Genomic DNA, 13,727 nt, shown 5'->3' on the forward strand with positions numbered 1-13,727 from the left:
CCTCACCTTCCCCTCCCTTCCCCTACCTAACCCACCCACCCGGCCCTGTCTAAGCCCCCCCCTTACCTTTGTCGGGGGATTTACGCCTCCCAGAGGGAGGCGTAAATCCCCGCGCGCCAGCGGGCCGCTAGCGCGCCGGGACGCGACCTGGGGGCGGGTCCGGAGGGCGCGGCCACGCCCCCGGGCCGCCCCGGGCCGTAACCACACCCCCGGGCCCGCCCCCGAAACGCTCCCGGCACGCCCCCTAAACGCCGCGACGACCGGGCCCGCCCCCGACACGCCCCCTCGGAGAACCCCGGGACTTACGCGAGTCCCGGGGTCTGCGCGCGCCGGTGAGCCTATGTAAAATAGGCTCACCGGCGCGCAGGGCCCTCTCGCCTAAATCCGCCCGGTTTGGGCGGATTTAGGCGAGCAGGGCTCTTAAAATCCGCCCCATTGTGCGTCTGGTTGCTCTATCTCCATCAGCTGGTAAAGGTGTATAACCCATTGGTCCTGAATCCATCTGTCTAGATTAACTAAAAGAAAATTATCAGGTAAGTAGTAATTGCTCATTCCAGAGACTGTTTTCAAGGGTGGTGATTCGGATGAACTGAACCAAATTATGATGAACCTGGAAGATGTAGTAGGCCAGATTGACAAACCAAAGAGTAGCAAATCACTTGGATTGGATGGTATACACTAGGGGTTCTGAAAGAACTCAAAAATGAAATTTCAGATCTATTAGTAAAAATATTTGTAACCTATCATTAAAATCATCCATTGTATCTGAAGACTGGAAGGTGGCCAGTGTAACCCCAATATTTAAAAAGGGCTTCAGGAGTGATCCGGGAAACTATAGACCGTTGAGCCTGACTTCAGTGCGGGAAAAATACTGGAAACTGTTCTAAAGAACAAAATCACAGAACACACAGAAAGACATGGTTTAATGGAACATAGCCAGTATGGTTTTACCAAAAGGAAGTCTTGCCTTACAAAGCTGCTACATTTTTTTTGAAGGAGTTAATAAACGTGGCTAAAGGTGAACTGGTTGATGTGGTGTATTTGGATTTTCAGAAGGTGTTGGTCAAAGTCACTCATGAGAGGCTTCAAAGAAAACTGAAGTTACGGAATAGGAGGAGAATCCTTTCATGGATTGCAAACTGGTTAAAAGACAAGAAACAGAGGATTAAATGGTCATTTTTTTCAATGGAAAAAGTTAAACGGTGAATGCCTCAATGATCTGTATTTGGACCGGTGCTTTTCAATATATTTATAAATGATGCAGAGGAGATCAAATTTGCAGATGACACAAAATTATTCAGAGAAGTTAAATTACATGTGGATTGTGATAAATTGCAGGAGGACTTTGTGAAACTGGAAGATTTGGCTTCCAAACTGCAGATGAAATTTAATGTGGACAAGTGCAAGGCGATGTACCTAGGGAAAAATAACCCATGCTATATTTACACAATGTTAGGGTCCATGTTATGAGTTGCCACCCAGGAAAAAAATCTACGCATCATTGAAATCATCAGCTCAGTGTGCTGCAGTGGTCCAAAAAGCAAACAGAATGTTAGGAATTATATTAGGAAGGGAATGCTGAATAAAACAGAATTTTATAATGCCTCTTTATTGCTCCATGGTGAGACCACACTTTGAGTATTGTGTACATTTCTGGTCACCACATCTCAAAAAAGATATAGTTGCACTGGAGCAGGTACAGAGAAGGGTGACCAAAATAATAAACGGCATGGAACGGCTCCCCTATGAGGAAAGGCTAAAGAGGTTAGGGTTGTTCAGCTTGGAGAAGAGATGGCTGAGGGGGGATATGATAGAGGTCTTTAAAATCATGAGGTTCCATGTAAACCGATCTGATATGACCCATGTCATGAAGGTTGGTATATAAAAGAATTAAATATAGATATAGATATATATATTTAGATATGTAAGATTTCTCTCTGTCTATCTCTATCTATATATTTAGATATATAAGAAGACTTGAATGGGTAAATAGGAATCTGTTATTTACTCTTTCAGATAATAGAAGGACTAGGGGGCACTCCATTAAGTTAGCAAGTAGCACATTTAAAACAAATTGTAGACAATTATTTTTCTCCCAACACACAATTAAGCTCAGGAATTTGTTGCCAGAGGATGTGATTAGGACAGTTAGCTGGGTTTAAAAAAGGTTTGGATATGTTCTGGAGAAGAAACCCATAAACTGCAATTAATCAATTAGATTAAGGGAATTTCCACTGCTATTACTGTTATTAGTAGCATGGGATTTACTTAATGTTTGGGTACTTGCCAGGTATTTGTAACTTGGATTGGCCACTGTTGGAAACAGGATGCTGAGTTTGATGGACCCTTGGTCTGATCCAGTATGGCAACGTCTTATGTTCAAGGTTTGAAACGTACTCCTAGACTTAACTCACCAGGCATGAAATCACTTGTCGTGTGCTTCCTAATAATTTGTTTTGGGGGAGTGGTGGTTGGCAGGAGCACACCCCACCCCATGCAGCCTTCACTCTTTTTTTTTTCCTTTCCTTCATCCCCCCCGCCATCTCTTGGCTTCCTCTTGCAATCCTCCCGGGGACCCAAAACACTTCCTGCTACCCCTCTCCTCTGGGTAGGTGGGGAGGCCCGGTGCTGTGCCTCCTGCTCCTCTTGGGCAGTGGAGGTGATGGCAGCTGCTGTGGTACTGCCTTTTCTCCTCCACCCCTAAAGTGACCTCACTCCATTGCGCTGCTGCTTCCTGTTGGCGGTGGGCGATATTCCCTGCTACCAGGACCTGGCTCCATTGTCATCCTCTTGCTCTTCAGCAGTAGGGGGGGGTTTTGTTTTTAGTTTCTGCTCTTGCTGCTGGGTTCTTTCTGGCAATGAAAATCAACTGACCTGAGGCAAGTAGGTGAGTTTATTTTTCCAACTTTGCTGATATAGGTAAATTTTCTTAAGTGTTTATCCTATGTGTACTGTGTAATGTTTTTTTAATTACTTAAAGTTAGAGAATATATTGAAATGTGTGTAATTTAATGTGTTGCAGCATTTTCTTTTAATGAATAATGTATTATAAAGCAAACAAAGTAATGTACTGTAAACCAAATGAAATGGTAACCACTTTTCCTTCTTTTATTCATTCCTGCAGGGGCTTTGGGAAGCAAGGGTTCCAGTGCCAAGGTAAGCAAGAAGTGATTCATTGGTATGTGCCGATAGGTTTTTCAGTAAAATCACAAAGTGTGTGTATGTTATAATGCAAGAAAAACAAAGTAAACAGCAGCCAGCAAACACACAGCGCAAATGCCTTTCTGACTAAATTAAGATGGTTATTAGTCCAGCAAGATTTTTGAAAAGTGTAACATGCAAATAAGAGATTCATTGTGGCAAAGAATTTCTCCAAATTAAATGTCGCACAGTCTACAGCAGTTTGTGTTCTATGAAAAGAATCTTTATGCAGTCTATTTATTTTTCCCTTGGAGAACATTTTTCTTGTCAGACTGCTGCCTGTGGGTGGGTGTGCAGGAAAATGAAATTGCTCTGTGTTCATAAAGCTTCAATTTCATGTCCTTGCACCTGGTTTGTAAACTTTTGTTCTATCTGTGCATTAAACTGAACCCCAGGTTGCATTTGCTCTTCTGTTCCCTTCATGATGGGATTTAGTACATACATAATGCCAGTGCTAGATTTTGAACTTTACAGGTGCATCTCTTGAAGGGGTAACCTCTGGACTGAAATGGCTTGCCTTTAAAGTTGTACTGATTGGGGATGTATCAGAACACAACATCCCCATGTTGTAGTTGGTTTTTTTTTGTGTGTTGACAAATGCCAATAAAAACGTTTATACCTAAAAAAAAATGCATATTTTATTACACAGAATAAAGGTCAACAAAAAAAACAATTAAGGTAATATTCTTATTAGATTAACTTAATGTGTTCCTTGACTAGTGTTCTGGAGCTATGCTGGGTCATTGACATAGAGTAACGAGGGTTCTCTGACAGAGCCAAATTAGTCATGACATGTGGGAAATGTCATCTGACAGTGCTGAACAGACCCTTCTCTCCTAGTTCAGAGAGCTTTTGCTCTACTGAACATGTGTGGGAGTTCCCTTGTAGGCGCTTCCTTGTGAACCCCTGTCTTTTTTTTTTGTCCGAGCTCTAAAGACTTATATCCTTCTGTCTGTTTTTGATAACTTTAAATTATACTCTCTTCAGAATTCTTACAATTTTATCAACACCTTTGTGTTGCCTCACTGCTTCAGCAGCCCCTTTAATAGCACTTTTTATTGCTCTAAAAAAATAAATTTAAAGCCACGTTGTTGGCTTTAACAAGGCCGCACTCAGCAGCTTTAAGGATTGTGTGTACCACAAAAGCATGTCTATCACTGACTGCCACAACATCTGTTATCGGTGTCTCTGGCCTGACCATGACACATCTAATTGTTACCACTGTGGCTGTATGTTGCCGCAGAGCCAGAGAGATCCAGAGCCTGGCGGATGCAGATTAATAAATAGCCACAGCCGAGCCGCCTCCCAGAGTGGAACCTCTTCTGGCTCTCCGGTTGCCGAGTTGTGCAGAAGTTCCTCAAGACCACAGACTTCTTGACAACTTTGGTAAGAAGGATTTTCAAAGCTCCATGATCATCACTTGCATCACTATCTACCAATTCTGTATGGTACAATATCTCCATGACTGCATTCAGAAGCTAAAGCCTTTTCTGCAATCTCAGATAGTGGTAGTTGCTGTCCCCAACTGCTTTTAGATGTGGATGAAGACATTTATCACCTCAGATCTGTATGAGTCGTTCAGTTCGTGATGATGTCCATTTAAAGTTGGTAGACCTCCCTTGTTTAGGGGCTAATCTGTTTGTTGAAAAGCCCAGAGAAACTGTTGCTCAGATAAAGACCAGAATGTTGCAGTACAATTTCTCTCGATGGCTCCTGAACATCCCTTTATGTCAAGACTCTCCTTCACATACAAATACTATGCTTTCATGGACATTCCTACCAGTCTTTTCAACAGTACTATTTTCCACCTCTTCCAGCTCAGTGTCAGCAGCTGCTTTCGTCCAGACCTTGACAACAAGAATGCCGTCAGCCTAAACCAACACAACAGGCCCAACCAAAACCTGGGCCCTGTTTTTGATCACTCCTGAGCAATCTGTATCCATCTCTTCTAGTAGGGGAAGAGTCCAGCTATTCTTGGAAATGGGGCATTGGATAACCAAGGACTTGTGGGTCCTCAAAATCGTGCAGTCTGGATGCATTTACATTTTTCCAGCTACCATCGCTTCCACATTGTTCAACTTTCAAGTCAGATCTGTCTCACCTGGCGCAGCTTTGCCTGGAAGTCCAGTTGCTGCTTTAATGAGTGATAGAGCCAATCCTTGCATACCAACAAGGGCAGGGCTGCTTCTCCCAATATTTCCTCCTCCTCAAGGAGGTTTGGTGTTTGGGTACTTGCTAGGTTCTTGTGGCCTGGTTTTGACCTCTGTTGGAAACAGGATGTTGGGCTTGATGGACCCTTGGTCTGACCCAGCATGACAATTTCTTATGTTCTTATGTTCATTCTGGAATTGAGATATTTGATTAAACATCTGCTCCTAGAGGAAAAATCCATAAACTGCTATTAATTAATAAGCAATAGTAGCTTGAGATTTATTTTATTTTTGGGTACTTGCTAGGTACTTGTGATTTGGATTGACTTCTGTTGGAAACAGGATACTGAGCTTGATGGACAGTTGGTCTGACCCAGTGTGGCATATCTTATGTTCATTTTGAATTCCCTTAGCTGGATTCTCCCTTACTTACAGAAGGAAAAATTAATGTGTGCCTTAGACCTAATGGATGCATATGCTCATATATCCATTCAGCCTTCACATTGGTGCCACCTTCACTTCAAGGTGGGTTCTTTCCACTACCAGTACAAGGTGCTTCCATCTGGCCTGTCAGCTTCCAGCGTCTTTACAGAATGCCTTGCAATGGTAGTGGCATATTTGTGTCACCAAGGAATACAAGTTTCTCTGTACCTGGTCAACTGGCTAGTCAGCTTGAGGTCTGAGGAAGAACTGCTCCATTCTAAATGCTTGGGGTTTCTAATCAATTTCAAGAAATCAAACCAGTATCTATGTAGTGGCTCAAATTCATTGGGACTTGGACAAAATGTCTACAAGAGAGAGCATTTTTACCCTGAGATCGAATGAACAACATGATATTGATTATCCACAAGCTGCTCTCCATGCTGTCAGCCAGAGCACTCCTGGTGGTCTTAGGACATATGGCGGCAGCCATTCATGTGGTCCTTCCTGACTCATCTTTAAATCGGTTATCGTCACTGGAGTCTGTTCTCCATGGGATTAGCTGAGTCGCTCACTATCGACTGTGGTATGGGTTACAGTGGACATGAAGTGAGAGTTGCAGTGGTGGTTACACCCATGCATTCTCTAGGAAGGAGCTACTTTTAGCATACTTCCTCATGAAGTAACACTCGTGATGAATGCTTCCACAGAATCCTTTTGTGCCCAGGGTACCTGGTCTCTCAAAGAAAGAGGTTTTCTAATCAACCTATTGGTTTTACAGGCAGTAAGATATGCTCTATCAGCATTTGCACATCTTTGTCGGGGCAGAAACATCCTAATTTAAACCAACAGCCAAGTCACCATGTTTTATGTCAACAAACAGGGGAGGCACAGGATAATGCCCTCTCTTCCTGGGTGTGCTGAAGATTTGGATTGGGCAGCCGGAAATCGAGCTCTCCTTCAGGCCTCTTACCTTCCGGGGATTTCCAACAAGCTGGCAGACCAACTCAGCAGAATTTTCGTCCACACGAGTGGTTTCTGCAGCAATCGGTGGTCGACATACTACTTAACTTGTGAGGTCTACTGTCAATGGACCTATTTGCCTCAGAACAGAAAACGAAATCAATTTTTTCTCAGTTCTGACCAGTGAGGTCAGACTAGCTCGAGATGCTTTCTTCTTCGACTGGGGGACAAGCCTAGTGTATGCTTTTATGCCAATATTGATCATTGCCAGAACAGGGCAGAAGCTTTTCCAGGATTGTGCTTGTCTAATCCACATAGCTCCGGTGTGGCCCAGATAGATACGATTTACATATCTCATACAACTTTCCAGCAGTCATCCCATACATCTGGTGACATGTCGTATGTTTTTAATTCAGGACGAAGGGACACTTTATCATCCCAACCTCTCTGTCCTCAACCTGACAGCTTGGATGTTGAGCACTCAGTAATTGCAGATCTCGGGTTTGCCTAGAGAGATTGTAAACACATTAGTGTTGTCTAGAACAGCGCTTCTCAACCGATGTCGCGATGCGGCAGGTGTGTCGTGTGCTACTGGTCTCCCGCTGCTCTTCCCCCCCCCCCCCCTCCCAATCTTCTTTCACAGAGTGAGAGACAGGCTATCTTCCACTGCTGCCGTTGCCGCCCGGGCTATCAGCACTTTCAAGCCCGGATGGGAACGGCAGCGGTGTTAGTGGAGGCTGGCAAATGCGGCTGGGCCTTTTCTTCTTCCTGCACCTGACCCACCCTGGCCTGGAACAGGAAGGGATGTGCAGTGGGGTGCGCGGGAAGAAGAAAGAGCCATGCTGCACGAAAAAGTAGCGTCTGCAGCAGTGGCCCCGTGCAGTAGCGTGGGCCTGAAGCAAAATCAGAAGCAGCTAGAAATCGGCACAGGAGACAGCAGAATTAGCCTCCCGTGGCCGATGGGATTCTTCTTTCTTGGCCTGTGGGGGCTAGAGGAGGAGGCTGCTGCAGCTACCATTTGTGCTGGGGTGGGGCAGGAAATGAGAGAGCCAGCCAGCCTGTCTGTAAGTGAGAGCATGTATGTGTGATTGAGAGTGTGCATGTGTAACTGTGACTGAGCCTGTGTGTAAGTGAGAGAATTTGATTGAGATCATCTGTGTAAAGTGTGTGAGAGAGAGCATGTGTGATTTGAGAGAAACTGGTCAAAGAGGTGGTGTGTGTATGTGTGTATAGGAGAGACAATGGAAGTGACTGGTCAGGGAGATGACTGGAGTGTGTGTGTGCGTGTGAGAGAAAGAAAGTGATTATGAGAATGAGAAGCCTGTGCATGTGGCGAGAGCTAGCATCGGATAAGAAACCTGGGTGTGTGTGACACAGCATGGGAGTGAGAAGCCTGTATATGTAAGATAGAACATGGAAGTAGGAAGCCTGTGTGTGTGTGTGTGTGCGTGCATGAGAGAGAGAGACTGATCGGGAAGGTGACTGGTGTGTATGTAAGAGAGAGACTGGTCTGGAGATGATGGTGTGTGAAAGACAGAAACCAGTCACGGGGATGTAACTGGTATGTGTGTGTGTGAGAGACAGAGAGACTGGTCGTGGCCACTAAGGAAGAGGACCATGAGTACAGAGCTTCAGCCACTACTGCTTCTGGTGTGTGCTACTGGCCTGCATGGAAGAGGAGTAGGAGAGCTGCTGGAGGGGGTTAGTAAAGGAGGCTTTTAAAGTTTATTTTTCTTGATTGACTGCCATTTTAATTACTGAATATTATGTGATGTATCTGCTGTTTTGAAATATTTTATTGGTGTTTGGAGAATTTTAAATAATTTTTATGAGTTTTTAATTGTTGGATATTATTCTGTTCATAGTTGTTGTGAAACATTTATTCTGCTTATTAGTATAGTTATAGAATTATTTCTGTATTGGGATCTATAGCTGCTTGCTAGTTCTGTTTTCCTAATAGGAGGTGTATTGGTGTTTAGGGCCTGATTTAATATTTGTAGTGTTGCCTTTTCATAGGTAGGGTTGTTACTGTTTGAGTGCATTCCATAATACAGGTGTAACTGTGTGCGAATTAGTTTATGTGCATTACTGCAGATCCTGGGAGTATGTTAGGTCGGTTCTGTGTATGTGGCCGAGGTGAGGTATTTTACTGTATCAGTCTTATTTGTTGTATTTTCTCAAGAGGATATGCATTAGTGATAAACTGCTGTTTTTTCATAAGTAGGCCTATTGAGCCTGGTAGTTGGAGTTTGTGTTGCTGTTACTGAGATGACACTAGAACCAGAATATCTTTTTTGTAAGGTGAGTTGTACGGGGAATGTCATAATTCTGCTTTACATTCATTATTGTGGGTCAGGGGGGTTCCTGTGGATGCAAACTGTACTTTTACATTTAGCCCTATGATGGTCATGTGTTCAGTTCAGTGTGTCACGCATGTTAGGTGTGTCCCGACAGAAAAAAGGTTGAGAACCACTGGTCTAGAAAGTCATCAACTAGAAACAGTTATGTCTTCAAATGGAACAGATATTACAGGTGGTGCCAATGGAATGCTTTAGACCCATTTTCTTAAGGGCCCAAACACTTGCTAAAGTACTTGCTCCACCTTTCAGATTCTGGTCTTGCTACCGCTTTGGTGTGAGTACACTTCCATCACCATACCATATGCTAGTGGGCAGTAAACTGATTTCTATTCTTCCGCTGATAGGGTCTATGGCATGACACTGCCCAGTTCCAAAGAACTTGAATGTGGTGTTTTCTCAACTGATGAAACCTTCCTTTGAGCCACTAGTCAGCTTCGCTAAAATTCTTTACATTTTCTTCGTAGTGGTGACATCAACTAGAAGATTCAGTGAACTCCAAACTCTTGTCCACTTTCCACCATACGTGCAGTTCTTATACAACAGGATAGTCTTCGGTACTCGCTTGAAATTTCTGCCAAAGTTTGTCTTGACTTTCCATATCAATCAATCCAATGTATTGCCTACCTTCTTTCCAAGACCTCATGCACATGAAGGAGGAAAAACCCTTCATACATTGGACTGCAATAGAGCCTTAGCCTAGTATAAGAAAAGAATACTGCAACATCACCAAGCTTCTCAGGTGTTTGTGTCATATGACTTTAACAGGCTAGGTATAGTAGTCGCCAAATGTACTTTATCTAACTTGCTGGCTGAGTGCATACAAAACACAGCTACACCTTGGCAGGCTTGCAAGTCACAGATTCTGTAAAAGCTCATATGGCTTCTTCCATTACTTATCTTTGGGAAAAATCTATGGAAAATATCTTCATACCTTTATGTTCATTACTGTCTTGACACACACTCAAGGACTGACAGTAAATTCAGACAAGCAGTTTTGAATAACATACTCTCACTATAGTCCATTCTCCATGGTGGAGTCTGAGTTACTTATTCAGTAAATGTTCCACTGCAACTCTTAGCTTGGGATTCCCCACATGTAAGGGCTAATTCAGCTTGCTTATCGACAGAAAAAGCAAGTTTGCTTACTGTAAACTGTGTTTTTTGGAGATTGCAAGATGAATTAGCCATGGAATTACCCACCTGCCTCCCTGGTGAGTTGACTACATAGTTAAAATTATCTCTGATATAGATTGAGGAGGCTCATACGCCAACACCCGTGTGGGAACTTCTGCAGAAGCTCAGTAGAGTTCCGAGCTCTACTAGCTGGAAAGGCGAATCTGTTCAGGGCTGCTGGCTGACATCACCCACATGTAATAGTTAATTTATTACATGTGGAAAATACCATTTTTACAGTAAGCAAACTTGCTATCTTTTCACTTGCTGAAAAAAAAATAACTTGCATGGACAGGTGAGGTACCAAGTTAGAGGTGCGGATTTGCAGACTCGTATTCATGTTCATGCGTGAACTTTTGATCTGGCCATAAAATTAAAAAACTGCTGTAATCCAGAATGAAATTCTGTCAGTTTCACATTAACTATCTGATTGCATTATAAAGGCTGCTGCAGTTGCGTGACAGTTTGGGTGTGGGAGGGAGGATATTTTTCTCAAAGTATTTGCGGGGAGATGCAATAAGAGTCTCTGACGTCTCAGAATGTAGTCGCCCTATCGCTGCATATTGAGTGATGTACTTGGGCAGTCATTTTTGCATTCAACTTTTACTTCAGTTTATTGATTGGTACTTGACGTCCGCTTACCATTCAGCCTGTGTGAAAACACTAGCTGAATTTCATGTGTTCAGACTGGTATATGTAACTTTCTAATCCTGTTATTTGTATAGCAGTGTCTTCTTGCCTCTTTCCATTTACCTCTGTCTCCAGTTTAGTTGAGACTGGGTGAATTGTCCTCGGGATGCCTGCAGTCTCCTGAGTTGTTTAATGCTTTATGATGAATTTCCCTGAGAAAGCAGATGATTTTCTTTATGAATTATCTTCTACTAGAAACAGCTGTTAGTAAAAATTGTAATAAAATGAACATGATAAATATTTCTTATAGATTATTTTTATTAAAGAGAATGTGGGGCTACTTGTATATTGAAGCTGCACCTGGTGTGGTTACCGTAAATAACTTTTAAGCTGCATGCTGCTTGAATTGTGCTTGCTTCACTTCCGTTTTTACTACAAAATAGTATAACAAAGAAGATGAGGAGATACATGATATGGCTTAAGATGCAGATTTCCTGTTTAACTTTTTTTGGAACTTCTTGGATCCTTGGTTCACAGTAAAAAAAAAAAAAAAAAAATAGCCTGATGTATAGACTTCTTCAGACTTGCCCATAATTACACTTTACCTTGCAGTGGAAACTTTTAACACAGTCACTTGAACTAGAAAAAGTCAGCCTGCCCGGTTTAATGTAAAGTGCATGGGCTCAAGGTTCAGAGCCATGTATTATTCTCTTCAAAGGCATGTAGGCAGCAATTCAAGACAGCAAGATTAGAAGAATTTATCCAGTAATAAATGAAAGTTTTTGAATATGGAAAGGATTTTCTGAAGTGCATTAACTCCTTGTGGTGTCACTTGAGAACTGTGGATTGCTCCATGTCTGCATTGCATGCCATTGCTCTCTTATCTTTTTTATGAAAGTGGTGATGATGTTGGGGGGTGGGGGGTGGGCACAGATCTTATGCAGTCAGTTTTTCTGATAACTCAGGAGAGCATATTTACTGATTAACATAAATATTTCTTGCAATTTGAGTCACATTGGACTTTCCCCTGTATATAGAAAAATTTATGGCTAGGCAATAATGCGAAGGTGTTCTGAGCCTAGCAAACGCATTCCATGGCATGCTAGAGGTTCTTTTGATGGTAGTTAGGCCATGCATTTTGAATGCTCTTTTTAAATGTCTTGTGGTGAGCTGAGCTCTGTTTATCCTAGATCAGCAAAACTGGTTCCACTGACTCACAGCATCATCATGAACACACACACTATGCAACAGACTTTACTTTTTTTAAGCAATCTTTTGTATTCATTTCTTGGTCTGTAAATTATTTTCCCTTCTGTAAAAGAGGTTTCCAGAGCGTTTCAGAGAGATGGAGTGAGTAAGATTTTCTTGTGGTAGCGGTGCCGGGTCTGGTTCGGGGTTTGTTTTTTTTTGTTTAATATTTGGAGCTGTCTGAATGCTCATGCTGAAAAGAAGGGTCTGGAAAGCTCATGGACCTGTGCCATCTCTTTATCTCGACACAACAAAAGGGATCCGAACCTACAAACATTTGTTTTCTTCAGGACCGTCGCAGCTGCTTGAACTCTGCATTCCTAAATGTAGCTGGGTTCTTTCGAGGGTAAACTACATACAGATCTACAGTACTGCATGCAGTTTCCATTAAATATCATATGCCATTAAGGACAGATTTATATATTTTTAGCAACTGAAATGATTAAAGCATTGGGAGCTTAACTCTACTTTTTTCTTTTAAACTCTTAGTTTTTAGCCAGTTTATTTTATTTTTTTGCTATCTTTAGGTGGCAGTTTGCAGTCCTGTTAGATGCGGTCGTGGTTGCTGGCATAAGGCATGAAAATGTGTTGTACCTACCATGACAGCAGTCAAATATCAGAAAAGAAGAAACAGTCCTTTTCTGTAATTTTCTACAGGGTTTGAGTAAATAATTTCCTTTGAAAGTTTTTGATTTGTAGTGGGCCGCAGCGCTGTTTCATGTTTTACTGCGATAGGATGTTGACAGTGGATCAAAGTGTAGCACTAATAGTGTCCGTAGGGATTATTCTGCTTTGCTAGCGAAGTATCCACGTTATCTGTTTATAAAGATGCAAATACACAGAAAAGGAGAAAAATGGAAAGTAACTTCAGTCTTCCTATTTAAAAAAAAGAAAGAAAAAAAAAGTTTTCAGAGCACTGTCTTCATACTCCATTTGGGCATCCAGTGTAGTTGGAGCAGGTCTCTATTGGGGCTGTGGTCAGTACTAGCTTTCATTCACCTCCTCCCGACCTCAGTTTTAGCCCTCCTTTTCCATCCAACCAGACCATCGCAGCAACAGCCTGTGGCCTATGGGTCCACTCTAGGATCCATTAAGTATGTGCCCTCGGTCTGGTTAAGTGTTGGTGGAGTTTCTGCCTCTTGTGCCCCTCGCACCCTGCCAGAGGATAAGGAAATGCAGACTGTGTGGCATTGCCAGCCTGCCCAAGGAGTTGGAAGCAGGACGTGAGCTTTGCAGCATTGCTACAAGCCCCCTGCATGGGGGCTTGTAGCAATGCTGCAAAGCTGTCTGGCCTTGCTCCCAATATTTTGTTTCTGTGTGTGTTTTCAGATTTAAAGTTGGGACAGCAGGAAGCTATGGCAGCATCAGAAGTACTCTGTTTATTTTGCCAGAGTTCATTTTAGCAGGAAGGTGATGGTCGTTGCAGATTCTGTTGACGGGACTCCTGGCCTGCTGTACTACAAAATAAAAATGTAATTCCAAGTTGTTAGTAAATCTCTAGGGCTCTACTCTTTTTAAATGTTTTCTTCATTTTGTACCTCTTTTAAAAAAAAAAAAAAAATATTCTCATTACTTTTTAAGT

At 42.6% G+C, this 13,727-nt stretch overlaps 1 protein-coding gene across 2 annotated transcripts in view; it reads left to right on the top strand.

The window, feature by feature from the left end:
• The window catches only part of PRKCA (protein kinase C alpha), an 866,216-nt gene that overhangs the window by 30,778 nt on the left and 821,711 nt on the right, over positions 1 to 13,727 (top strand). For both annotated transcript variants that reach the window (XM_029599335.1, XM_029599336.1), the window contains exon 2: positions 3,125 to 3,156. In XM_029599335.1, the coding sequence (XP_029455195.1) occupies positions 3,125 to 3,156 (32 nt within the window). The remainder of the gene's footprint in view (positions 1 to 3,124; positions 3,157 to 13,727) is intronic.

The sequence above is a fragment of the Rhinatrema bivittatum genome, chromosome 4, assembly GCF_901001135.1.
Source record: "Rhinatrema bivittatum chromosome 4, aRhiBiv1.1, whole genome shotgun sequence".
Lineage (NCBI taxonomy): Eukaryota > Metazoa > Chordata > Amphibia > Gymnophiona > Rhinatrematidae > Rhinatrema > Rhinatrema bivittatum.